Here is a 25693-nt window from a genome sequence, read left to right as displayed (position 1 = left end):
CTCAAGCCTGCGGTGCGGGTTTCGAAGCCCGGGGAATTCCACGTACGCTGCAGCCTGCCTGGAGGACCTCCGCATTTACAAGATTGCTACCAAGACAGTGCTTACAGTTAGTTTCAGAATTCAGATCACGCAGCGGGCAACAGGGCAGGCGTTTCTTCAGAGCGAAAGGATCGAGAGATTCTCCCTGCTATGATTCTAACAGTAGACGCCATCGCAGGGGCACTGAAAACGTACTCAGGGATGGTAAAGACGCGAGGATTGGAAGTTTGGAACGAAGCTTTGTTGAAACCTTCGAAGGCAAGAACAGATTTTGTATTGAAATTTCCTCATACATGGGCACCGCCGCGCCCACAACCACAAACAGGTGCTAGCATTTTTGCAAAAGGAAAGCTTTCGGTTTCTAGAACAGCATGTCACTGATGCCTCAACACGCCATTCTGACAGTTATAGTTGGTTGCCCTGCATGCCAGAATTCAAACGATCTGCGTTGCGGCTGCCATTGAGCATTGTTTCTGAGGGAGAGGGGGGGGGGGGACTGTGCTGTACAAAGAAGCAATGGGGAGAGAGAGAGAGAGAGAGAGAGAGAGAGAGAGAGAGAGAGAGAGAGAGAGAGAGAGAATCTGATCTGACGATCTGCGCACTGTTTCTGAAGGATGAGGACGTCACAATTGGCTCTGGGAATGTCAGGCTGTGCCTCCCTCAGATCCTGCTTTCTATCCGGTGAGGGAATTTATTCCAAAGCACGAGGTTCAGTCCGTCTCAGGGCACGTAATTTCACGCCCTGTTTCGAATCCAAAAACATGCTGCTGGGCTGCTGGCTGCTACACAATGGGATGCTCAGCGAGCCGCCAGGATTCAGGCTACCAGGGAGCGACGCGATCCATGTGACTCCCCCACAATAGGATGCCATGCGATTCGTTCTGCCTGCTGGATTTAAGAGGCATGGTACGCTGAGGCCCCTGGAGCAACAGAAACACGCAATTAATGAGATAAATGTTCTGTGAAACATTCTGATAAATGTTCTGAATACCGATGAGAAAAGATGACATTCCATGCTTATGAGTACAGATGAACTGTTTTTTAAACCTGACGTCAAAATAGTAAGCTCCAGTAAGAGGGTAGACCTCAAAAAACCCCATGGAATGTTGGAAGCCGTTGCAATACAACGAGGAACCACCGGTGTTCAGTATTCGTCCAAACATTTGCTAGTTATTCATGGGATAGATGGCATATTTCAGCAAACACAAACCCGGCTGTCACAAATTACAAATTTTGGGTTTAGAAGCCCTGATCTACAAGGTAATCACCAAGCCTCTCCACAACCATGTTGCACTGTCCAGGAGTCATTGGTTCCTCATAGATCCCAATGGTTATGGCTAGATTGGTCTTCTTGATTGTAACCCCGCCTGGTCCCTGCAAAAAATAAAAAAACATGGGACAGAGCCCAAATCAATATAGCTTACAGGTAACATTCAAATTCATTGGACAGGAAACACCTATCTTTTGAAATAAAGAGTCTACTTAGTCTGGTTCCTGGAGGTAGGGGTCATAAATTCTGTCTGGAATTACTTTTTCTTCCTCAAAATAAATATTTTTTTTTACTTTGATTGACCACCTCTCTGGTGCATCGCTCATCAAAATAAACTTGGCCTGCGGGGGGAAGAAACCCCCGGGCATTGAGTGCATCGCTCATCAGATTTGGCAAAAACAAGAGGAAGCCAGAAGATGGCTAAAACACCAGAATCTATAATTCGTGATGGGAGTTGCTACCTTAAGAAGATATGACCTACAACTGCAGAAACGAGCTCACCTAATACTATATCAGACAAAAGGCCCAAGCCACAAGGATAGGTGAAATAAAGGCCCAGGACAACAACTGCCGGGAACGAGAGGATGCCATTCTAATTCTCCAATCAATATATATATAACTAGGTGGGTTACCCGCGCATTTGCGCGGCTAGATATTATATAAGGTTACATTTGTGCAGAGGCGAGCCACGTTATGGAACTCTGGCGGCGAGTTCTACATATTGCTTTTATAAAGTCAACCTATTCTCCTCGTATGAGTTCTGTTTAGATTTTTTAAAAAAGGTAAATCTATCTCATTTATAAAAACATGATGATGGCATCAACCTATTTTCCTATTCTGTTTAGATCTGTGGTTAACGTATTCATGTGCCGCATGTTACGTATATTGGTTGCGGTGAGCCTGGCTAATAAGATAAGTGGTATTTTTTACTAACTTTATTATAATGACAGTGGTGGATAATTTGAATTTCTCTTATTTTCTCGATAAGGGGTATTTTTGACTAATTTTATTATAATGACAGTGGTGGGTAATTTAGATTTCTTTTATTTTCTCCGATTAACGTGAGAATTTCTAAATCTTGAGAACGAATGTGGAGGCTCCGTTTGGGGTATTTTTTACTAATTTTATGATAATGTCAGTGGTGGGTAATTTAAATTTCTCTTATTTTCTTGATAAGGGGTATTTTTGACTAATTTTATTATAATGGCAGTGGTGGGTAATTTAGATTTTATTTTATTTTCTCCGATTAATGTGGGAATTTTTAGGCTTTGAGAGCGAATGTGGAGGCTCCGTTTGTTGACCAAATAATAAGATAATAGATATGAATAAGTTTAATGCTCCAATGTCCTTTGCTATTTCTGTATTAACTTATTTGCATTGTAAATCCATAAGGAGTCTGCTCTGTTCAATTTTCTACATATGTCAATTGTCAACTGAACTTTGCTACAAAATTGTTCCTTTGGTGGAAACTAGCGATGTAGCGTTGACTTGTGAAAAAGGAGGCCATCAATTTTAACCGAATAGTGCATCTTAATATTATATGCCATACAATAAGAAATGGAACCCAAACTCATAACCTTCTTCCCTCGAATGACAGCTCCAGGTTCACCTTGGATAACCATGTATTTGCTAGCCCCCAGGTATAAACCAGTGGGTGCTAGAGAGCCTGGCTCACTGAAGTCATTCATTATTGCAATGATTTCTTCAGGTTTGACCTACAAAATGCAGATTTAAATATTCATAAGAGTGTTTCAATAAAAATAAATAAAACTCCTTTTCAAAAATAAATAAATAAAAAATTTGAAAATATTTTTAGGAACTGAAATGGGAATTAGCACGAAGCATCTTAGAAGTTAACATACATCGCAAACATTTCTGTTTGTGTTTCCAGAAATTAGGCATATAAGTTGCAAAAGAATAAGAAAATGATCATCAGGATACAAAAAGCCTTTAATGAAAAACGTGCTCAGGCACGGTCGCGAAAAATGATACAAAAAACCTATTGGGGTGTGGAATACACCATTGTCCTACCTCTTTGCTATAAACAGGAGATTCTCCCCTAACCATTTGCTTAAACTATTGAAATAGCAGATTTTATAAAGTTCAGTAAAGGTAGACACAAACAATTAGTATAAATAAACTTGAAATATTTGTAAACAAGTTCAAAGAGGGCAGCTTTTATGTAGCTGGGTTGATGGTTTTTTTTACTAATAACTGTTAAAAGATTGACATGTGCCTTTGTCAGTAAAAAAAGGTAGAAACATCCCTACAACAAAATTCATAATTTTTTCATAGTTGAAGCACATAATGCTTAAATCAGAATAGGCACAACAAGGAGATTTATAAAATTGCACTGGTATTGGTTGATCGATCGATCTTCCCTTTGCCACTATGCCAAGACTTGAAGTTCTCTGACGAAACTGAAGGAGTTGACGCACAAATACACTAGCAACCTGCACCCGAGACGATCTCAATTATCTCAATTACCGGAGTGAAGGAAACATCGGCGTCCACGACAATCAGCTTAAGGATCTGCCTGCTTGCCCTATCGCGACAAAATGAATGGGGACCGGCGAGGGGACGGGATCGATGGAGGGAGCCTGACCTGCGGGAAGGCGTCGGACTGGGCCCAGACGGCGCCATCGTGGCCGAGGATAGCGGCGGCCGTGAGGCGCTGGCCGTCGATGTCGCAGAGCAGGTGGTCGTCCACGTACGCCTGCCACGACATGCCGCCGCCGCCTCCCTCTGGCTTTCCTGGCCCGGTCTGCTTGGGTCCGCTCGCTCTTGGACTCGCAGTCGCCGCCGCTGGCTCCTCGTCTCGGTCCTCTGCTCTACTTATGCGAGCGCAGCGGCGCTGCGGACGTGGCGGCCGCAGCTCGGCGATGCCGATCCATCCACATCCTCGCCTCGCCTCCGCTCAATGTGGGCATCGTCGTTCTCTGACGCATGGTGGTGAAAAAAAAGAGAGAAAAAAACAGGCATTTTTATTTGTTTCTCTCCCCCGGTTTTGCTTCATGAGTGGCTGAACTGCGTTTTCCACGATTCGATGCTTCCGTCCGTGCCTCCATGGACGGCTGATATCTGATCCAGCGTCATCTCCAAGATGCTGCTGCTTGTTGCTGGTTGCTGCGATGATGTCAGGGCGGTCGATCCTAGCGAAATCCTACGGGCGGTAGCCGTCTCGGTCTCACTGTTTCCCAAGATTTGATCCCTTTTTGCTTTCGGCGTCCGCGTCGCGTCGCACCGAATCGAATCCCTCTTCACATGGCCTTCCAAGGTCAGCGATGGCTCTCCATGGCTGGAAAGATTCAGCGGGAGACGTCGAGTCCTGAACCATGAAAATTAATCCTTTTTTATATTTTTAGAAACCATGAAAATTAGTCTGACAAAGAAAAAGGGTAATGGTTCCACGGCCCGGAGCAAAAAGCAGAGCAGGCAGGCAAGTGGCCCAAAGTAATCTGAAAATAAAAGGCAAGTGGCCTAGAGAGGAATGCGCACGCCACGGAACACGGCCCACCAATTGGACAATACGCTGCCAGGCCTCGTGCTCGGCCGCTCGGATCTGATGGACAGGCCCATATAGCTAAGATGGGCCGTAACCAGATTCGCCTCTGACGAAGAGCAAAAACAGAGAGGCCCAGCGGGGGCTGCTGGGGACACGCGGGTGACCCCAACCAGACTTGTCACCCACTCCAAGTTTTATATTTTTGGGCCTAGACTGGCCCAACAAACAGATTCATAGTCATTTTGTTCTAGAACAATTTTTTAATTATTCTAGTAATACAAAAAAATTATTCGGGAACAAAAAATTTTGTTTCGGAACAAAAAATAATTATTGGACTTTAAGCGATGGTTTGATTACTAGTAGCCCGAGCGGCTCCTAACATTTGCGGGCCCAGCTGTCCAGACGAAGAAGACTGAATATGAACGTGCCCATAGATTTGAGGCCTGCTGGCCCAGAAAAATGTACAAAAGCGCACGGCCCAGTTGAGGCCTTGTACTTCCGCTCAAAAAAAAAACAAGTTGAGGCCTCGTACTTACAGTTCATGGAATTGGATCCTGTTAATGCTAAGATAATCTCCATCTCTACAAAGAGAACACTGTCGTTTCTACCGACTAAACACAAGTTTTTCAAGCCGTCGGTGCAATACTGTGACCTGAGTTCCACAAGCCTACACTGTTGTACGGAAAGCTACGATGCACAAACATCCGTACGCCATTTTCAGACAGATATATGTGAAGAGCTCATCACAAGCAGTTTCACATCTACTGGTACTACTACAAATTTCCGCCATGGTTTAATCTGCGTGCAGATCTCCAAACAAGAGGCGTGTAGATCGAATCGAGATATATGCTCCCCGCATCCGCATATGCCCAAGTGCCAAGAGCAAATTAATTAGTCCCCAAAAGACTTCATGTTGTTTAGTGTTGCCGCAAAGCTTTGATCAGCCGTTCGGCTTCATCCCATTACTAACTTCACTTACCTAATTGTGTCCCAGCACTAAATTATAGGCAGCGGAATCGATCGCATTGGAGCGCATGAACTGAACTGCCTTTGAGATCATCAAGTGGCAGGATGATGATTAGAGAACAATCGCTTAAAGGGAAAGAAGATCAGCTAGCAGGCAAAGCTGGCTCAACGCGCCATTGCAAGAGAATCCAAAAAGGGAGGGAGGCCATGTTCGATTATGCTCAATCCCACTAACACAAAATTCTCCTTTCAACTTCTTTTTGGGACCGAATCAGCCACACATGGGAGCCCTATGGCAAGGTTAAGCTACTACATGTGCACTGAATTTGGTTTCTTTTGTTCCTTTCCTCTTTCCAATTGATGGATTATTTTTTTCATATATGTTACTTTGGTAATCCAAGATCTTATTTGTGTCGGTTAAATTAAAGTTGAATGGGATTAAAAAAACTATAGGTGTAACCAAAAGAGGTTAGCCAGCTTTCCCCTCGATCGCATGTGTAGTACGAGAGGATCGGATGGAGTGATCGAGAGGGAGCAAGAGACACGGCATTCCGCATGTCCTTCTTTTCTATGCTTTCTATCTTCTGTGGAAAGGGACAGACAGATGCGCCACTATACAGGTGCTTCGATCATGTACTTGAAATAATTAGCGTTTTCTCTGCTACCATAGGTTGATGCTTGATGATCCATATAAATGTCTTATCTGAGCATCACTGTTCCAGGGGCTATGCACATACAGATACGACAAATAAGTGCACATGCACAATCAACTTGTTGAGCAGTTTCAACCTGGAGGCATCTGCACATGCATAATCAACTTGTTGAGCAGTTTCTACCTGGAGGCATCTAGCTAGCATGTATGTATTATTGATCTTGTACTACTTTTCATAATTTGCACGAAGAGGTTGGTTTGCACCTGAGATATGTAGTATGAGATCAATAATACATACATGCTAGCTAGGCTCAATCAGAAAAAGACTGTAGCATGTTTTGAATTTGTTAGGTAGATTATCTTATTAGCTTGCAAACATACTTGCAATGTGAAGTACTGATCGATGAGAAATGAAAACATCAGTAGATGTCTCCGTGGAGAACCTTTCCTTTACCTAACTCATTGGTAAGTGGTGCTGAAGAGTTTTGTGAGAAAAGGCAAGGCATATGTTCTCTTAGTACAAGGATTCTAGGCAGTAGCTATAAAAGTAGCAATATACCCTAGAAAGAAGAACCTCATTAGCTCGTGCACACATATATGATCAGACCAAGTGTAGAAGCATCTACCAAATCAAATTCCATGATATAGCCCTGATGGTACAGAAAGGGTTTGCATTGTGTATCAGACAAAGAGAGATCATATTCCATGAATACACTGCATCTAACTGCAAGCGCTACTTGGCTACAGTGGCGGAGCCAGGAATTTGCGAATGGATATGCCAAATATATATATATATAAAAGTCATAGCTAATACGCAATATAATGGACGTTAAGTTATAACGGTCATAGCAAACAAAGCAAAAGGCTGCATCTTTTTCTACACTATACTCGAGCCATTTTGTAACACCTCCGGTGTTTAGCACTGTTTAAACATGCCATTAACATCAAATGACACAGTAAACCCTATTTTGGTGATTACTTAAAAGCCGAAATTCCGTTTAAATACACCAAAAAGTCAACTCTCACCCCTTTGCTCAAATGAACTTTTGCCCAAAACGAAAGTTGTAGAGTTTGACAAGATAAACAACTTTCGTGTTCAAAGTTTTTCAAGTTACAACATGAAATTTGGAGTTAACCCCGAAAAACGAGCGGGGTCATTAAACTTGAATTCAAATTTTAACTTTCAAATCGTTGCTCAAACAAAGTTTTGCCTGAAAGGAAAGTTGTAGGAAATGGAATTTTGAACAACTTTCGTGTTCAAAAATTTTTGAGTTTCAATTAAAAATCTTGAGTTTGGACTGAGTCAAACCGCTGACTTTTATTTTCTCTCTCCACTCCTTTTCTCTCTCTCCTCTCTCTCTCCCTCGCTGACCCTCCCCTCTCTGTGCGCACGCAGGCACTTGAGCGCGCCGCGCGTGCGCTCGCTGCACCGCTGCCACGAGCTCGCTGCACTCGCTGCCGCCGCACTGCCTTGCCGCGCCGCTGACCCCCCTACCCCGCTCGAGTGCGCACGCGCCCGGACGCTGCTCGCTGCCGCCCGCCCGCACGGCACCCTCGCCACCAGAGCTCGCTGCGCCTGCCGCGGCGCCAGCGCTGCCCCGCCGCCCGGCCACGCCACGCACGCCCTTCCCCGCCGTTGACCCTGCGCCGCATTCGAGTGCTCGCCTGCCCTCGCTGTGCCCATGCTCAAGTGCTGGCACTCCGCGACGACGGCGACGCGACGAGCCGCCGCCCACGCCAGTGCGCCCGCCCTTAACTCCTCCCCTGCCGAGCTCCCCTCTGCAGCCCTCTCCTCCCCATTTTGCTTCGCCACCCCGCGTTTCCGCTCCTCCCCTCTCCATTCCACCCCAAACCGAGCTCCCCCTCTGCTCCCCGCGCCCTGGAACACCGCCGCCCACGCCATTGCCGCCGCCGAACACCACCTCACTGCGGAGCCCCTATCTCCGGCCTCCCTCCGCCCCAACAGAGCCCGGGAACGGGATCCCCACCCCCCATTGGTGCTCACCGGCCCCCTCCTCTGTCCACTCCGGCCACCGAAGCTCGCCGGGGCAGAGCCGCCGCCAACGCCGCCCGCCGCGGAACTCCCTCTTCCGCCCTTCCTCGACCCAAATTGACTCGCCCACGAGCTCCCTCACCTCCCACCGGTGCTCGACGACCCAAACTCCACTGCCCAGAGCCGCCGCAGCTCGCCACCGCCGCCGGCCGTGCTGCTACGCCGCCAACCCTACTCTGGCCATCCCCGTCGACCACAACACCTACCCACAGGTAGAGCTCGGTGAGCTCTTACCCCTGGACGCCATCGCCGCCGCCGGCGAGCCTCCTCCTTGCCGGGAAACCCCCCGCCGCCGCCTCCTCTGTCCCAACTCCGGCCAAGGGGTTATGTGAACCCCCAAATTGTTCCAGGGGCCTAGATGCAAGTTTACATTTCCTTTTTCTTTTTGTTTTGAAAAACAGCAAACTTGTAAATTCGTTTAAAAATCGTAGAAACATCAGAAAAATACAAACTCAACTGTTCTGGAATTTTTGCAAAGAGATCTACAACTTTTTATACATGCACTTTTTCATTTGCTCAATAGTTTTTACTTCATTTAAAATACAATGAAAATGTACTTTATATTAGATCTCAAGTTACAAGCATGAGTTGTTAGCCATGTTTGGTCAGTAGGGTACATGTTAGATGTATAACCTAGGGTAAAAGTTTCGTGGACAGTTGACATGCCGAGCTATCAGTTTATTTAAATCTTGATGTATGCCTAGTATAAATAGTTTTGTTTTTCGAAGTTGTTCCACCTTTAACCACAAGCTGAAACTTTTTCAGTGCCTCTGAGTTGTTACCTGGATGCTCTAGAAAAATGTAGGGACTTTTTACCCAAGCAGAACATACTCAAGTGTTTTATGTAATGAATAAATGCACTAAACTAAGAAAAATAGTTCCTCTGCCTAGAAAAATCTGATGTTTTTAGAAGAGCTGATATTTTAGTACTTTATCTTGCTAGAAACATTTTAACCTCTGAAACTCATTATAACTACCTGTGGAAATTAATTTTCTTTACGGCAGTTGTACTTTGCTCTATTTGTCATGCCCGGTACAATACTTTTTTATTTGTGAAAAATTTATGGCAAGCTAATATTTAGGAAGACAACACTCAGTTAAAATTTCATTACCAGTACTTGCATAGATGGACATGTAATATTCATTTTTGTTTCTAGCAGTAGCTGTTTGTTTTATTTTTCATGGTTAATAGGCTGCATGAAATGGGCTGAAAATTTCACAGTAGGCAAGTTACTCAGACATGTACCTTGCATAAAAATTTCAAACCCAGAATCTCTGTGTAACTTTAATTATGATAAGGACATGCTTATCCTAGTAATAATTAAGAAAAATCCTTTCTTTTGCTGCATAGGGATAAAAGGTAAAATCCACCCTAGTTACTTTGTGAAGTCAGATATAACGATTCTTACTCTATAAATGATTGCCCAAAATGATGTAACAGAATATTTTGTAAATCATCTTGAGTTGCGTTAGTTTACAACTCTATAATGGAGTTTTGAATAAATCGTTATCACTAAAGTAACTCACGCTTATGCATTTCATATAGATTCGACTACTATCCCAGACGGTACGTACGAGCTGGTGCCGGAGTCCGAGAGTGAGCAGCGTGAAGCTCAAGTGAATCTAACTGAAATCACTGAAGACCTGAACCAGAGTTCAGAAGAGCCCAAGGCTAGCTCCGCTCAGGAAGGCAAGCCCCGGAGCATGTTCTACCTATTTTAAATTTATGCAACTATTCATATTCCTATTTATTTGTGCATTTAAGTTGCAGGAATTGTTTGGAACCTTAGTTGTATGATCCTAGGTACCTATGCTTGAACACTAGTATGTGTAGGTCGTTAGTTGGCTATGCTAATGGTTCGGTAGAAGTCGAGTGATTTCCTGTCACTCGCGAGCTCATAGGAGTTGAATGCTTACTACACACTGCAATATAAGGTTTATGGGCGGGGTTGTTGTACTCGTGATACCCCGTCTGTTTAGCGAAAATGGATAAGGCCGCGGTGTGTGGTAGTGGTGGTTAACCGTTTGAACGTCCTAACCACATGCCGAGAATATGGTAATCGGTAAGCTTAAGTGCCTGGTGGAACCGGCCATGGAACATACTCCCCACTGTCTGGTCTATGGTCACGCACGGGTGCAGGGCACCCTAGGGCGGTGGGCCTGTTCCATGCCCGGGGAAAAAGGGGAAAAGTCGCGTGGGTGATTGCATTCCCCATGCGTGTGTTTAGGTCTGCCTGGCCAGGTTAACAAATTCGATTCGAATCGTCCGTCTCTCACGGACATTGAGACTGCTTAACCCTTTTGCCACATAGAGTAAGAAGTGGAACAATGATGATGAGAAATATGATTGAATGATGAAAAATAATTGTTTTTCACCATGTATGCTTTAGGATAGATGCTAATATAGAATGGTTAATCAAACTAGAACTTGAAAGCTAAAATCGGAAAATAAGGACTTACTCTTTACTGCTTTTCGGCAAAGACAAACCCCTCAAGCCAAAAGCCTTGCATGTCTAGTTAGAAGGCTAATTATATCCTAGTCGGGTAAGCCTTGCTGAGTATTAGTATACTCAGCCTTGCTTGTGGCTCTACTTTGTTTTCAGGTGATACTTTTGAAGATCAGATAGCTAGTTTGACTTGGCCGTGTGTTTTACCGCCTGGTTGGTCGGTGGAGTGGGATACGACTCCGGCCAACGATTACAATGCCGAGTGATGTCATGTACGGGCTTCATCATGACATCATGTATCGTTGTTTAGAACTCGTTTTATTTCCGCTGCAGTGAACTCTGAACTACTTTCAATTCGAACTTCAAGTACCTTTCGGAGATTTCGAACTTGGTTTGTAATAATTTAAGTTAAGACTCTGTAATGTAATGTATTTGTGAAATGTTGTACTCTCTGGACTCACCTTCGTGTGGGTTGCATGTAAGCTTTGGGTTCGATCGACGCTCAGGTGGATTCTTCGGGACTTTACCCGACAGCACTGCCGAATTACTCCGTTTGAAGTGCGTATTAGCCGGGATTATCTTTAAGATGATGGTTAGCGCACTTGAGCCGGATTAATTAGGGCGGTACTGCCACACATTTATTCTCCTCAAACCAAACAAGGCAAAAGTGACGTGGATGACCACTTATATCTATATCTCTGTATTTGAAATCATGATTCTTTGGTTGACATGGCCCTAACTCAATATATCTCCTTCTGACACTATCTCGGTAATTGACATCATACCTTGATATAGGAATCTGCTTCCCAGGATCATGCTCAAGCGCTTCCAAATCTACTTTAATTTCAGACATCTCAGCCTCTTCATCACTTGTAGTTTCTTCTACAATTGGAGTTGGGGAGCCTCTATCCGGCTGGGGAGCTTCATCATTTTCTTCACCATCATTCTGCGCTGGCAGTGGCACAAGTGCTAACTGCATATTGCTCTCATTACTCTCAATCTCAACAGCATTTGGTGTGGATGTGGAGGCTGTTTTTTTGGCCTTTGCAGCTTTCTCCCACAATGAAAATATGCTAACATCCATCTTCTTCATCTACATTACAAAAATTAAGAACACAATAAAAAGAATTAGAAAAGGAAATCTTGTATAGTTCACTGATGAGTGAATCGATCTGGATCTAGGGTGTTCATCTTACCTTGCTCGCTGGGCTGCTGGCTTGCATGAATTGAAGGGCCGAGGTGGAGCACTGGTCACTGGAGCATGGAGCAGTACTCGGCGCGCCGCCGGCTGCCGACCTGCCGCCCGTTGCGGCACTGGCCGCTGTACGCTGGGGGCCTGCGGCGCTGGTGCCTGGTGCAGGGGCCAGGGGTGATACGCGCGCGCCGCCCCTGCCCTGGATGGCCCGCTCTTGCTGCTTCCCCTGCGCGGCTGCGCTGCTGCCTGCTGGGCGGAGGCCGGAGCCGGACGCTGGAGCTGGGGCGCTGGCCGGAGGCCGGAGGTGTGAGGAACCGCCCAAGTTAAACCCATTTAATCGGATCATCATCCATTTATCCACCCAATTAAAGGAGAATAACCCCGGTAGTCCTTGAGATGCGTCCTGAACATGCCCAGGATGGTACACCTCACTAAGCACAACTTGAGAACATCATCACATACAAGCATATCCATACATAGAAGTCTCTTACATAAATAGATTCAAGTGACTACATTACAAGTTCAGAGTTTTGCAGCGAAAATATTTAATTATGTCTCTACGGATACAACCCAGAAGAGAACACTATATGGAGATAGTGCTCTACTTCAACCACCGGCCTTCAGCTCTCATCCGCTCCACCGTCCACGGGGTAGAAGTACCCAAAGACGGGCTCCTGCTGAGGCTCACCTGCATCAACTTAACGGCAGCACCGTGAGTACAAAGGGTACTCCGCAGGGCTTATCCAACAAGTGTCTAAAACCCGACTCTCAAGGAGGATGCATTTGGCTAGTAGCAAGAAAATTGGCAAGGTGATTAATTTTGCATAAAAGCATTTGATAAAGTTATGATAAGCAAAAGACTTCTATCCTATTAGCAATACACCAATCAAATTGCATAAAGTAAATATGATCATCAAGTGAGCAAGTCCAATCTTTCATGAACTTCAGTCGGTAACTCTACACCCAAGGTCAAAGTACAAGAGCTTGCTCCTTAACCATGGAGCTCGGCTATCGCAATAGATGAAAAACCCAGCAGGGGGGTACAACTTTTCCCACACGAGGTGCAAGCCCAATGCCCATACCCTTGGCCTAGGATAAGGGTTGAATCATGCCCTCAACCTTTCGCATAACCACACTCGACTATGAACGAACGGTCGGAATAGTTAGATGCACCACACGACGGCCGATCACACCTCAACCAACCCCGCACCGAATCCGGTCAAGGCAAAGTGTGACTTATGGTAATTGGCTTACCATTCCCATAATTTGGTATGTGGTCTGTACGCATAAGTGCTCAAGTATCAAAGCGATGGGGTCACGGGCCTTAATCAACCCAAGCAAACACTAAGCCAAGTGAGCTCCATCTCACTTGACCCTACCATTCATGCTCAAGTCCGCATCATATTACAAGTGATTCAACTTTTAAGAATTAAGCAAGCAACCTATTGCTCGCGGGTGGTGGTGACCTTGCCACCTCCCGACTTCTACTGGAACTAAGCATGAATAAGCAATTAAATCGGGACGCCTACACAAGCATACTCACCTAAAAGGATTTATTCTAAATCAAGAAAGGTAATGCATAAGATAGGAGCTAAGCAAACATTTATACCATAGACTTATGCACAAATAAGACTCAAATATTTTAATTGATCCAAAACAGGGTAAAAAGATGATTGGGTGCCTACCTTGGTTCATCAAAGAAGTGTCGTCGACGACGGACTCCGGCTCGGTCTCAACCTCCACTTGAGTTGGTGCTTCGGTCTCTATACGAGTGCAATGATACTTGATAAATAAATATGCCATGAATGAGTTGCAAAAGACATGAGATGACACATTAATTATTCAGATAATTAATTTAATTGTCTTGGGGTAAAACATAATTTTAATTGATTCTTGATATCATAATGAAGCTAACAAAATTTATTTCACATTATTCTGAGCTATATGTAATTTTATATGAATTATACAAGATGAGACATTCAAATGCATCAAAACAGAAAAACTGATTGGGTTGTTACTGCGCAGTGCTACAGTAGCCGCAGAGCGTCCACCCTTAAGGCCCGGACCGTCCGCCGGTGAAATTCGAGACGGGTTCCAGAAAAGGTTTGGTTCTGTGTAATTGTCAAAAAATGTACTGCGGACCGTCCGGTACTGTACCGCGGACCGTCCGCCGTACAAAGGCAGATTGGGTTCCAGAAACACACCGTTTCTGAGTGGGATTTGGAAATGAACTACGGACCGTCCGCGGGTGAAGGGCGAACCGTCCGCCGTTCAATGGACTGGAAAACAACTTTCTGCGATGTTTCTGGTGGTTTGGATGTGCAAGTGGTGGACCGTCCGCCGGGTTCGAGCGGACCGTCTGCCGGGTTCGAGCGGACCGTCCGCAAGAACTCAGAGACGCACCGGCGAGGCCGCCGGCGACAAGTCCGGCCACGGCTTTGGTGGGGGTTTGTTCCTAAAAGCTTCTAGGAGTGTCTAGGACTCATTCCAAGGGATGGATTTGATGGGAATCGATATTTGGAAGCTCTAGACCAACAATGGTGAAGAAATCCAAAATAAAACCCAAGAACTCAAACCCTAGAGAAGAGAGGATGATTCGGAAAGGAAGAGAGCTCACCGGCGATGGCTAGGGCTCCAGTGAGGTGCCACAAGTTGGAGTAAAGCGGCCTTGGGGAAGCTTGAGCTCGGGCTTGACCTTATTCTTGAAGTAGAGGAAGAAGAACTTGAGGAAACTTGGGGGAAACTTCGATCCCGGGGAAAAAGATGATGGCTAGGTAGTGGAGCTCGGCGACGGCGACCTTCGGCGAAGCTCCGGCGAGGGTGGAGGCTCCAAATGGGAAAGGAGCTATGGGGGCTCCCCCATGGCGCCTAGGAGAGAAGAGGGGTCGGGTTGGGGAAGAAATGGATAAGGAGAGAGAAGAGAGGAGGCTCTGTTCGGGATAAAGATGAGTTGGACGAGCAAGGGCGGACCGTCCGCCCATAACTCGCGGACAGTCCGCGAGAGCGGGCTGTTACAGGAGGGCCAGGGGCGAACTAGCGGAGGGATGGGGGCGGAGCGGAAGGGGGGCCTCGGGAGCGCAGAGACAGGGAGGGGGAGCGTGATTCCTGTTTTGGCCGTTGCTGGGCTTTTTGTTGAATTAGGCCCATAAGCTATAGATGATAGTATACATCTATGAATACATACTAGTATTTTTCTCCAAATCTTGGGTATGCCTAGGCATACAGGGGCATACCCCTAGTGCCGCCCCTGCCTCGCTAGTTAGGTCCTAGGATGAGCCCCCATACGATCATCAATCTCTGGTGAAGCCAAGAATCTCCATTGTCTAAGGATAGATAGCATTTTTTTTGGGGGGTGGGGGTATATGATAATATTCCTGCTTGTCTCGTATGTTCGTACCTACGAATCAGAATATCATACTAATTAATTAACTAATTGTTAGGAAGAAAGATCAGCTATATATATTGCTTTTCTTTTAAGTGAAACACACAATATAAACATAAACGCTCCCATACACGCATGTATTCTCACCCTGTAATAAACGTACATAGTCAGATCCTAATTCCCCATGAGCATCTAAAAGAGACTGGGCCTAATTAATGATAAATACATCCTACTCAAATTTTAAAGAAAAACGCGACCCGATCAATGCTCAAATATCTGATGCTTGGGGTTCGATATGCACGATCAAATATTAGAAACTTTTGGTCATTATAATAATGTACACAGAAAAATTTACATTTGTAATAACATCGAATAGACGTTAATAGATTGTCATTCTAGCACTTTCAATTGATTAAGTAATGGCAAAATTACGAAAAAAGGGAGGTAGTATGTGCATATATTTCCCACATCGACATATTGTGTACGTACGCTTGAAAAAAGCTTCATAATAAGAACTATGATCCTTGCCGTTCTCCTCGCATTGCCTTAACGAGTAACGTACGACTTTGATCTATCTGTCGTCGCTTCAATTCAAGTCTTAGCTTGCACAGACCATGCATCATGGGGCCCACCGTACCTGCCATGGACTTTGCATGCCGCTGTCTTTCTCTCAGGCACCCTGTGTCCTGACCCTCCGAAACTGGCTTCTCAATTTCTCAATATCAAAAACCACAATACCCATGTTCTAAATGTCGTATACCGACTAGTGCTCTCTTGTTTCCACTTGGGATATGTCAAATAATTTTTCACATGCAGGGATGCCACCAAGCGGCACCAACTCCTTTTAGTTCTATCTATTGACCTATTTTTTAAAGAGAAAAGTCCAGTTTATACCCTTAAACTATTATAAAAGTTTAATTTTCAACCTTCAACTATGAAACCGGATAATAGAGGCCTTTCAACTGTTGAAATCGAGCAAATTACGTGGTTTGGAAGGTGGTTTTTCATTTTGTGTGAATTAAAAATATTCAACTTTAAACTAAAAAAATTATCAGCAATTTATTTTAAATAAAAAATACGAAATGAGTATAAATTTTTTTCTAAAAATGTAACCTATCTATTGGCACGATATTTGTTAGTTATTTAGATCCAATTTTTTATGTTCATAATATTTGATTACTTGCAGTTATGTCTATTATTTTTGAGTAACTAAGATTCAATAGAGCAATAATAGATATGTTACAAGTTTAAAAAATTGTACTAGTTTCATATTTTTTAAATTTAAAATGAATTAGTTTTATATTTTATATCTAATTAGAGCTTTTATTTTTCTAAAAAAATAAAACCACTCTAGGGGCCAAATTTATTCGGTTTCGACGGTCGGATCGCCTAAGTTATTTGGTTTTGTAGTTAAAGGTTGAAAATCAGATTTTTTGCAATAGCTCGAGAATGTAAATCAGACTTTTCCCTTTAAAGTGTGGCTGAATTTAAGAAACTAGTTCAATTAATTATGCTAAATAGGGTCGGTGATGACCCTTAGAAGCACTAATTTGAACCCCTAAGGCTCGGTACTTGCCATGTGGAACAATGCATCATGAATATTCTTTAACCTTTTCTAATTCATACAAAATTGGTGGAATTTTGTCACTTGTAAGGTGACTGATGCACTCCCCCCACCCCCACTAGATAAAAAAGATCGATCAGTCCTATAATCGCCTATGTAATGTAACTAATGTTCTTGTCATTGGAAAAATTGTGCAAGTTGCTTCTCGAATACCAAGTTGAAAATTTGTATCATCATAAAAGTTTAAAATAGCTTAACTACCATATTTATTCAAAAGTTGACTCCCCATTAGAAAAAAGGTTCCAATTTTAACTTGAGTACCCCATGAATTTCCATCCTTATTAGTTGCATATTTATATTCATTTAGAATAATTACTTTGAGACAACCACACAAATATGTATGAAAATAATTGGGCTAGGTAGTACAAAATATAAATTATGCTTATTCTAGCTACAGCCTTACGACAAGCATGGACATACAGTGTTTCTTCCGTGCCATGGTTTAAATTAATAGAATACAAAGGATGCTTTACGGATTAAACAAAAGACAAAAAACTTAGCTCTAGGATATTTGAAACATGTGAATTTACACAAGGGGCCGTTTGGATCCTCTCATTTTGGAGGAATTGAAATATACTTAATAAACTAGACTATTTGGCTTAGAATTTGACATCCACCACTTTTCAAAGTTTAGATACAAGCCTATCCTAAATTCATAGGGTGGAAGATGGAAATTGATTCTATACACCATCAAGCTATGTTTCTATTTCATAATTTATAGCACGCTCTTTGGCTCACTCCTTTACAATATAAATATAACATATAAGTACCTCCCTCGTATGATCAACAATAGTATACAAATAAATTCTGTACATACTCATATTAGCTTAATAAATTTATGTCTAAATTATGATTATTAGAATAAAAATCAATTCCAATGTTCCAAATGGGGCCTATGTAATGTTTGCATCCTAACAAATCAAACAATTCAAGTTTAAGTTTAGTTCATCTTAGCTAATGTTGAATTTTCTTTTGGATGGTATGATCAAGCACCATACGATGACATTGTCTTTCTATGAGTACCAAATCTAATACTACTCCATTTTTAAATATATGATATGACATTTAGGAGAAGCAAATTAGTCTTGCCCTATACTTGATGGTCGATGCACTCCTCAAAGCATTTCCTGTATAACTAATTTAATACGACATATTAATGAAATACTGAAGTATGTTAAATTAAATTAAAAGAAGACCCATGTGCATGGAATAATCATAATCACAAATAAAATGAGGTACCTCTTATTAATACTCATTCAGTATTAAAATGTATGGCATGTTTAGGACAAGTTAACGAGTTAAAAAAATGAACTGATCGATTACTTTGTCTCAAATGTCATATATTAAAAACAGAGGGAGTACAAGAGTAGTTAGCTCCACAAAGTGCATCTTAATATACTTATAACATAATAGTTATTATTTAGACAATGTACATGACATATACAGTAATCATATAGCTCAATTCATTCCTTTCAAACAATGTAGTTTTAATTCTATTTGCTAATGAATAAGTACACTAACACTACCAAAATATAAACAATGTTTCTGCTTCTAGATATGCATAACAAAGAAAAACTAATAATGTCTATGCATATTTGGAGCACAAATTAACGAGGGGGAAATAAGTATAGATTCAGTAACCAAAGAAGGGGCTGGGTTAATGTACATGCAAACAATACTACTTTTTACAATTGGAAAATAGCTAATACAAATGAAAAAACAGTGATAAACGAAGGATTGATTGTAGTTATACTTGATTAAATTGCACTAATACGGGTTGCATTGTCTAGGCCAGCTATGCTCCGTTTTGATGTCAGCACAACAATTCCTATCCTCCCATCGATCTTTCCTCTTTTCTTTTTGTTCACGCTTTCTGATCTTCTGCCTTGAAGAGTTCACAACAATTAATTTTATCATCTTCTTTTCATTGAGGGAGAGATCTGCATAGATCTGTTTTCTTTATCTTCGGCAGTACATTCTCCAAGAAATTAAAGCAACGCCCAGTATATTCAAGGGGACAAATACCAACCCATTGAAAGTGGTGTGGTTAGTTTTGGTATTGATTGCCACTATTTAACAGCCTTGTTGATACTATCCATGATGATCTTGGTTGTCAGGCGGCCAGTAAGGGTAAGGCCATTCTGTCTCTTGGGACTGAGGGATTGAAGTTTCCTGCAATAGAATAGGAACAAGGGGGTCAAAAAGGAGCTGCTAATTCACTGCTTCGGTGGAGTGCAACAGTCGTTGAATAAGTGAGAAAGGCAGCATCGCTTGAAAGAGAGCAGCACACTGCACACATATTTGCCAGGGCAGAGAAAACAATGACATTGTGCTTATGTACATATTTATAGCAAATGTCCCCACTGTTTAGTTCTGTATTTATGTTCAAGATGGGACAAACAGTTTGCTATATTATTTGAGCTGTTACTATTTTCGATAACTGAGATGCGTAGCCAAAGGAAATTAAAAAAAAAACTGCATAGTACATTAAATGAGTCGGGAGCCGGGACCTTCTAATCATCAAAGGCAGTTTCAACCCAACCTCCTGTCCTATATAACTGTGTTTGTCTACTGTCAGTCTCGACAAGACTACCCCGGCCGGGAAACAGTAACATGAGACCATGTGCATGCATGCATGGTTTTCGTGTGAATCCACATTCATAGAAAAGAGTGGAAGAGAAGACACAAATGATATTGCCCCCTTTTGCTTGGCTCTTTTCTCAAGAGATAGCAGTAAAAAACTAATATATAGTCTGAAAAAGCAAGGATGCTACCGACACGGAGAAAAAGCTCTCGTTTTCACCTATATGGTCATGAAAGCAAGGAAAGTATGGTCTTGTTTCTACGCTGGTCTTTGGCCTCTCTCCTTTGGCACTCAAAAGCAAAGCAAAGATGTGGTCCTTGTTTGCATATATTCATGATGTTTCTTCTGTCTCTCTATGAGTACTACAGTCTCTCTCTCTCTCTCACACACACACACACACACACAAGCACTCTGCAGATCTCTCTCTCTCTCTCTCTCTCTCTCTCTCTCTCTCTCTCTCTCTCTCAATTTCGTTGGCATGCATGCTGTAAAAGCACCTAAAATGATCAATTAAAAATAGGGAACCTAATTTGGAGGAAAAAGCTGTCATGGTAAGGGCTTGTTTTAGAATGCTAGAACGACAAAGAGACTACGCGACCCCACACTGAAGTTTCCTCAGGACCCCCCTGGTGCAGTCTTTCTTTTCCTAGCTAGGCTATCCCTCACCTCACCTCACTTGCATGAGAACATGCAGCTTTCTGATCTATACATACTAAATAATCAAGATAACATGAATGTGCACTAACTTATTATAACCATAAGCTCAGTATGAGATCGATGTTCATATGCATGCGAATGAATTACTTCGTTAGATGTTTGCACATATTCTAAATTTAGACTTACAAATTTGACTCATGGATCCCATGTAATTATATGCATGCTGATGTTGATCCTAGCTAGTTACTACCAGCATGTTTGTACGTGTGGTTCAAAAGAATTGGGAGAAATAATCAACTTACCCCTTTTGTGCTTGTGGATGACGTGCAACCCATTATCAATTCTTCCAAGCCGGCAGACCTGCGGTCAAGCTTTTGCTGTGGTTGTTGCTGTTGGTGCTGATGCTGTTCGTGCATTTTCTTTGTTATCAATAATGTTGATATGGAACGGTAAATATAAAGTAGTGTTTCGGTAAAGAATGAGGGTAAAAGGAAAAGGAACTATTGGAAAGAGTATACGGCCATGAGATGGTTCTTTCTCTACAAGCTATATAGGCCAATATGTATGCATGCAATCGGCTTAAATTCGAATAGAACATCCAAGGACATGTTACTGAAAACGGCTGCCATTGCATCAAATTAAAATCTTCAAACAGAAAAGATCATGGTCTGAAATTACAAATGTAAGCAGGTGTCAAAATATGGACATTCATGAATATATCGGGTTTAACATGCTATGAAAAATTATTATTGCAAAATGGTATATCTTTTATGGAGTCCTTGAGAATTTTTCATTTTAATACAAATTTACAAGTTCCTATCCCGCTTCTTAGGAATATATAAACATGATGCAGCAGTGTGTGATATACTAAAGAATACAAGTGAACATTACTAAATGCATGGGCCGTTGCCATTCAATTAAAATAGATAAAATGTACCTTGTAGCATGGTTTGGACTTTGGACTTATCTTAAAAACATTTAGGGTGGCAAAAAGATCGGATCAAAAATAAGAAACAACAACAAAGATACGCTAATTAAGAAAATAGGCATATGCATTTGGTCGTTCCGAACTCGTGTGCAAAATCTAATTGCAAACCCTTTGTGCAATATCTTAATTAATTATTTTTTCTCGGAAATGCATGAAAGAAATAAAACAAGCCAAGATGGATTAATCACCTGAAATTTGTCGTGGTGATGTAGAAGGATTGCTGGCACATGGAACTGATCATGATCGAGAACAACTGACGTGTGCTGCATTGCAGGTGGCACAATAGTCGAAACAGGGTTCGATGGCCTACTGATCAGGAAAGCCGTGGCTGGGACGGCCATGGTCGCGATCACCGGACGGTGTGGCTGCTGCTCCTGGACGGCATGATGCTGTTCTGATCGTCCAAGCTGATTAGATGGCACCTGATCACCACCTATACCAACCTGCTCCGTACATATACACGTATAAATCAAATTCAATTGGATATATATATTATTTGACTTTACTTTCTATATCTACATATTTCGTTTGGCATTCCCTTTCAGTTATGCTGTTACATATATACTGCGCTCTCTCTCTCTCTCTCTCTCTCTCTCTCTCTCTCTCTCTCTCTCTCTCTCTCTCTCTCTCTCTCTCTCTTTTTGTGTGTGTAGAAGAGAATAGGACGTATCAATTGTTCAAAAGGAATTTATTGGTAGTTTTTGCTTTCACGGTGGGTGCGGTGGATGGCTCCTAGGGTTGCTTGCAATATGAGTAAAATGATGTGAGACTCGAACCACTTAAACGGGTCCATACTCTGTGATGGGTGACTCATCTTTTGCTTTAGACTGGCACACATCCTGCACATTTGGTCAGCTACCCAAACGCCCATGCATATATATGCAACAAGCTAGCTCATCTAATCAAACAGAAAGTAAGTATATCCATACCAAAATAAAAGAGGGAGAAAAAAGCAGGAGCGTGCATGGGTGCATGGGATGGATCGTGGATGATCTGCATGATGTTCTCCCCAACCTAAACCAGCAGAAGATTTCACACAGACCCTCTAGAGCAAAAACATGCACTACTAGTCCCATGTACTTCGTCCAGAGCTAATCAGGAAGAATGGTGGTTAATTATTACCTCCTGATCGAAAGTCTTCCTGAAAGGCGCGAAGCTGAAATGGTCCGCGGAGTGCTGCTTCATATGCTGCTGCATCTCGACGGCCGCGGTGACCGTGTATCCGGCCGGGAACGATACCTCGTGGTCCCTTGAAGAGCAGCTTCCGCTGCCGCTATCCCTCCTACGCTGCTCCTGTACTGTCGTTGCTGCCATGGCGGCGGCGGCGGCGCCCCGTTCGGAAGACCAGCTGCACTGCCTGGGTTGGGTCTGGTAGAAGATCTTGCAAACCACCAGCTCCCCCTCCTTCTCCTCTTCGAGGTCGCCGAGGTGGTACTGGTGCATCACCCAGTTCGTCTTCTCCGGCTTGCGGTGCTTGCCGAAGTTGGTGTACAGCACCAGAATCTTCTTGCACCCCTTCTGCCGGCCGTTCACCATTACCGGCCGCGTCTTTCCGGTCTTGTGCCACCTCGTCTCGCCCTTGTGGACGTCGCACTCCGTCTGTATCTTCCTCCTCTTCCTCGTGCCCGTCGTATAGGCCTTTGATGGCCGGTGGAAGAAGTGCTTGCTCAGGCCATCCCTGGTCACACCTGACGATCATCAGCACAAGGCATATAGATGCAAGAACTGTGTTAGAACCTGAGTTGGGTGGGTGGCCTATGTTTCTTGAAAGATGCAACAAACCTCTGAAAAAGATAAGAGATAGAAAGGAAAGAAACCTATTTGGAAACTTCAGAAGCATCTTACCATCATGACTTAAGAGGAGAGAGGTAGATCAGGGTAGGCACAACTTTCCATAAACAATAATTCTCTTTGCATATACCCGAGAGCACATGTAGAGAACACTAAGAATAGAGGGGAGAGCACATCGAGAACAATGGAATATATGCCATGTCCCAAATCCAAACCACAGCACATAATTCATGGCGATACAATCCCAACATACAATATATCACTCCATGAAAAGCAAAGCTCGAAAAGCCAGGAATATGTCTGTTTAAGTATATATATGGTTCAGTAATATTTCAGCTCATGTCTAGCTTAGGTAGCTCCCTCACCTGGAAGTTTCTCGGGGTGGGTGTAACATATGCCGTCCTCCCCATCTATTGTGGGTATGAACTCGTCGATGAGAGGGTGAGATCTCGAGCCTTCATCCTTCACTTTCGCCTCGAGGTGCTCGATCAGCTCCTGGTCAGTTGGATCGAACTTGACTCCGGCCGGCAGCCCCACCCAATCCTTCTTGCAGTTACAGCAATTAATTAATCCAATCAGAAAAGGTTGCACCAAGTATCATAGTACTCATGCTAGAGAGGGTGTGCAGCTGTGTGATAGATAGAAAGGCAAAACGAAATTGTCAACTTCACGTATGCATACCGGCTTGCTGTCGATTTTCTCGCCGCAGTGGGGGCAGTGCTTGGCGGTGGAGATCCGGTGTTCCTCAAGCTTCTCGTTGATGAGCTTCGAGGAGCTGCTGCTGTGGCCCCTATTCATGTCTGATTCATATGCGGCGCGAGGAGGCGGTGCTCATGCATGAGTAGTAGTAGTACTAGTAGTAGGGGATTCTTCTATGTCTTGCTGCGCTGCCAAGTAAATCAAACAAGCATATGGCCATCAGGCACAATTCGGCAAGAACACAAGGTCGAAACGAGTGAAAGGAGATAGAAGAAAAGAGAAGCAAACCGAAGAGCGCGGGGAGGAGGATCAGTACTAGGGGTGCAAAGGAGAGAGTAAGGAGTGAGGGAGAGGCATACATATATAAAAAAAATCGAGGCAGGCAGGCAGCTGCTTTCACCGGTTTAATACAAGAGAGAGCAGAATTCCTGCCTACTTTAACTGAAGCCACACACCCCATGAGGAAAAGTTAAAGGGCCCCTCCTCCGTCCCAAGCTAGCCCCGGCCACTCTCTCTCTTTCTCTCTCTATCGCTTAAGCATAAAACAAGACATGGACACCTTTCATCTACGCTAAATTAAACTGCCCGTAAGATGGTGCCGCGCCATGCACCTTTGCCTTAGGCGTTCTACTGTTGATGCAAGTATATTTTATCGGGCTTCAGACTTTCAAAGTTCAGGGACTGTCTGGCTGGCAAGCTAGGACAACCAAAAGCAAAAGGTATGTAGAGGACTGCTGCCTCACCACACCACAGCTGTTACTGCAGATTCCACACACTGCGCTGCACTCACTCCCACGCGGAGAGAGAGAGAGAGAGAGAGAGAGAGAGAGAGAGATTTTTTTTGAAAAGATAGAGAGAGAGATTTGTATCTAGGGATTTAGTAGACTCAAGGTAGCAGCATCATCAGAAATGCTCAAATGCATGCATATATATCAAACACGCAAATCTGACATCAGCGAGAACTAAACGGCTTAGGTTATCTATAAGTACACCAGAAAAGGGTCTAGTAATCACGATGCACGTAAAGTAAACATTTGAATATTGGTCAAGGGAAAACTGTTTCGATTTTCTTTTCTCTAGCTGCATGCATGTATGGGGGATGATGGAAAGGGAATTTTTCTTTCCACTGCACAATAATGAAGTTTGCAAATTGCAGGGAGCAAGAAATAGCATAGATAAGAGGTCTCACATGGGCATATGGCGGAGGCCTTGTGCTCGAATGATGATCCTTTTTGCCATGAGAGTGCGTGATGCTGGACAGAAAGAGAGGCAGGGGTGAATCCCAGAGCTTGCTTCCTACCCAAGGCAAATGGAGCAGTACAACACTTGATAGACCCCAACAGATCACATCACATACTACTAAAACCTGGGTACATGGTAGAGCGCATAAAAATATGCTCGTGCTGCATCGCGTGCCCAGACAAACGAGCAAGGAGCAACCTTCTCCTACAAGCACGACCCTCTGAATGCAGGCTCCCGTTGGTCGGATCATGGACATCCAAAACCCATTCTGAATAGGCGCAGCTTGATTGCCGGGATTTCACAGGACCCACTGGTCATCGAATCGAATGGTTCTGAAAAATTCATGACAATCGTTCAGATGCGTCAAGCTTAAATACTAAAAGCACAGCAATGGGCTAGAAACTGAAAACCCCTAGCAGAAGATAAAATGAAGTGCATTCATCTAATTTCCAGATTCCATTCATAAAAAATGCGCACATAGTTTTATAAGCAGTAAATGTAAATTACTTTTGTGGATGGTTGGACCTAAGTTTGCCAAACATCTTTGCCTATCTTACCAAAGGTGTGGCAAAGAAAATAGAAGCCACGAGCAAGATTGT

The 25693-nt window shown here is 43.4% G+C and overlaps 3 protein-coding genes and 1 long non-coding RNA gene across 10 annotated transcripts; all 4 read right to left on the bottom strand.

Annotated features, from left to right (window-relative positions):
- Positions 1 to 1014: 1014 nt before the first annotated feature.
- Positions 1015 to 4150, bottom strand: LOC120705734 (profilin). Its single transcript, XM_039990232.1, has 3 exons — positions 3915 to 4150; positions 2887 to 3024; positions 1015 to 1413 (listed from the first exon to the last, which is right to left on the bottom strand). The coding sequence occupies exons 1-3, from the start codon at positions 4035 to 4037 to the stop codon at positions 1279 to 1281; spliced, it is 396 nt and encodes a 131-aa protein (XP_039846166.1). The 5' UTR covers positions 4038 to 4150; the 3' UTR covers positions 1015 to 1278.
- A 5804-nt stretch (positions 4151 to 9954) lies between these two features.
- LOC120709428 (skin secretory protein xP2-like) lies at positions 9955 to 12473 on the bottom strand. Its single transcript, XM_039995060.1, has 3 exons — positions 12129 to 12473; positions 11718 to 12025; positions 9955 to 9967 (listed from the first exon to the last, which is right to left on the bottom strand). The coding sequence occupies exons 1-3, from the start codon at positions 12471 to 12473 to the stop codon at positions 9955 to 9957; spliced, it is 666 nt and encodes a 221-aa protein (XP_039850994.1).
- Positions 12474 to 12569: 96 nt separating this feature from the next.
- Positions 12570 to 15099, bottom strand: LOC120705733. The gene is made up of 3 exons (XR_005688045.1): positions 14745 to 15099; positions 13813 to 13890; positions 12570 to 12815 (listed from the first exon to the last, which is right to left on the bottom strand). It is a non-coding gene; the product is annotated as an uncharacterized LOC120705733 (long non-coding RNA).
- Positions 15100 to 18599: 3500 nt separating this feature from the next.
- On the bottom strand, positions 18600 to 24290 carry LOC120705732 (NAC domain-containing protein 75-like). 7 transcript variants are annotated; one of them, XM_039990225.1, is made up of 7 exons: positions 24141 to 24290; positions 23835 to 24040; positions 23519 to 23699; positions 22485 to 23050; positions 21551 to 21805; positions 20677 to 20793; positions 18600 to 19305 (listed from the first exon to the last, which is right to left on the bottom strand). In XM_039990225.1, exons 2-7 carry the CDS (start codon positions 23949 to 23951, stop codon positions 19225 to 19227), a joined length of 1317 nt encoding a protein of 438 aa, XP_039846159.1. In that variant the 5' UTR covers positions 23952 to 24040; positions 24141 to 24290; the 3' UTR covers positions 18600 to 19224. The 7 variants fall into 7 exon arrangements, with proteins under 7 accessions (XP_039846159.1, XP_039846161.1, XP_039846163.1 ...); XM_039990227.1 differs by having other exon boundaries at positions 23519 to 23696; positions 24141 to 24289; XM_039990229.1 differs by having other exon boundaries at positions 20677 to 20778; positions 24141 to 24288.
- Positions 24291 to 25693: the final 1403 nt, after the last annotated feature.

Source organism: Panicum virgatum, chromosome 5K (assembly GCF_016808335.1).
Source record: "Panicum virgatum strain AP13 chromosome 5K, P.virgatum_v5, whole genome shotgun sequence".
NCBI lineage: Eukaryota > Viridiplantae > Streptophyta > Magnoliopsida > Poales > Poaceae > Panicum > Panicum virgatum.
This window is presented reverse-complemented; position numbering and strand designations above follow the sequence as displayed.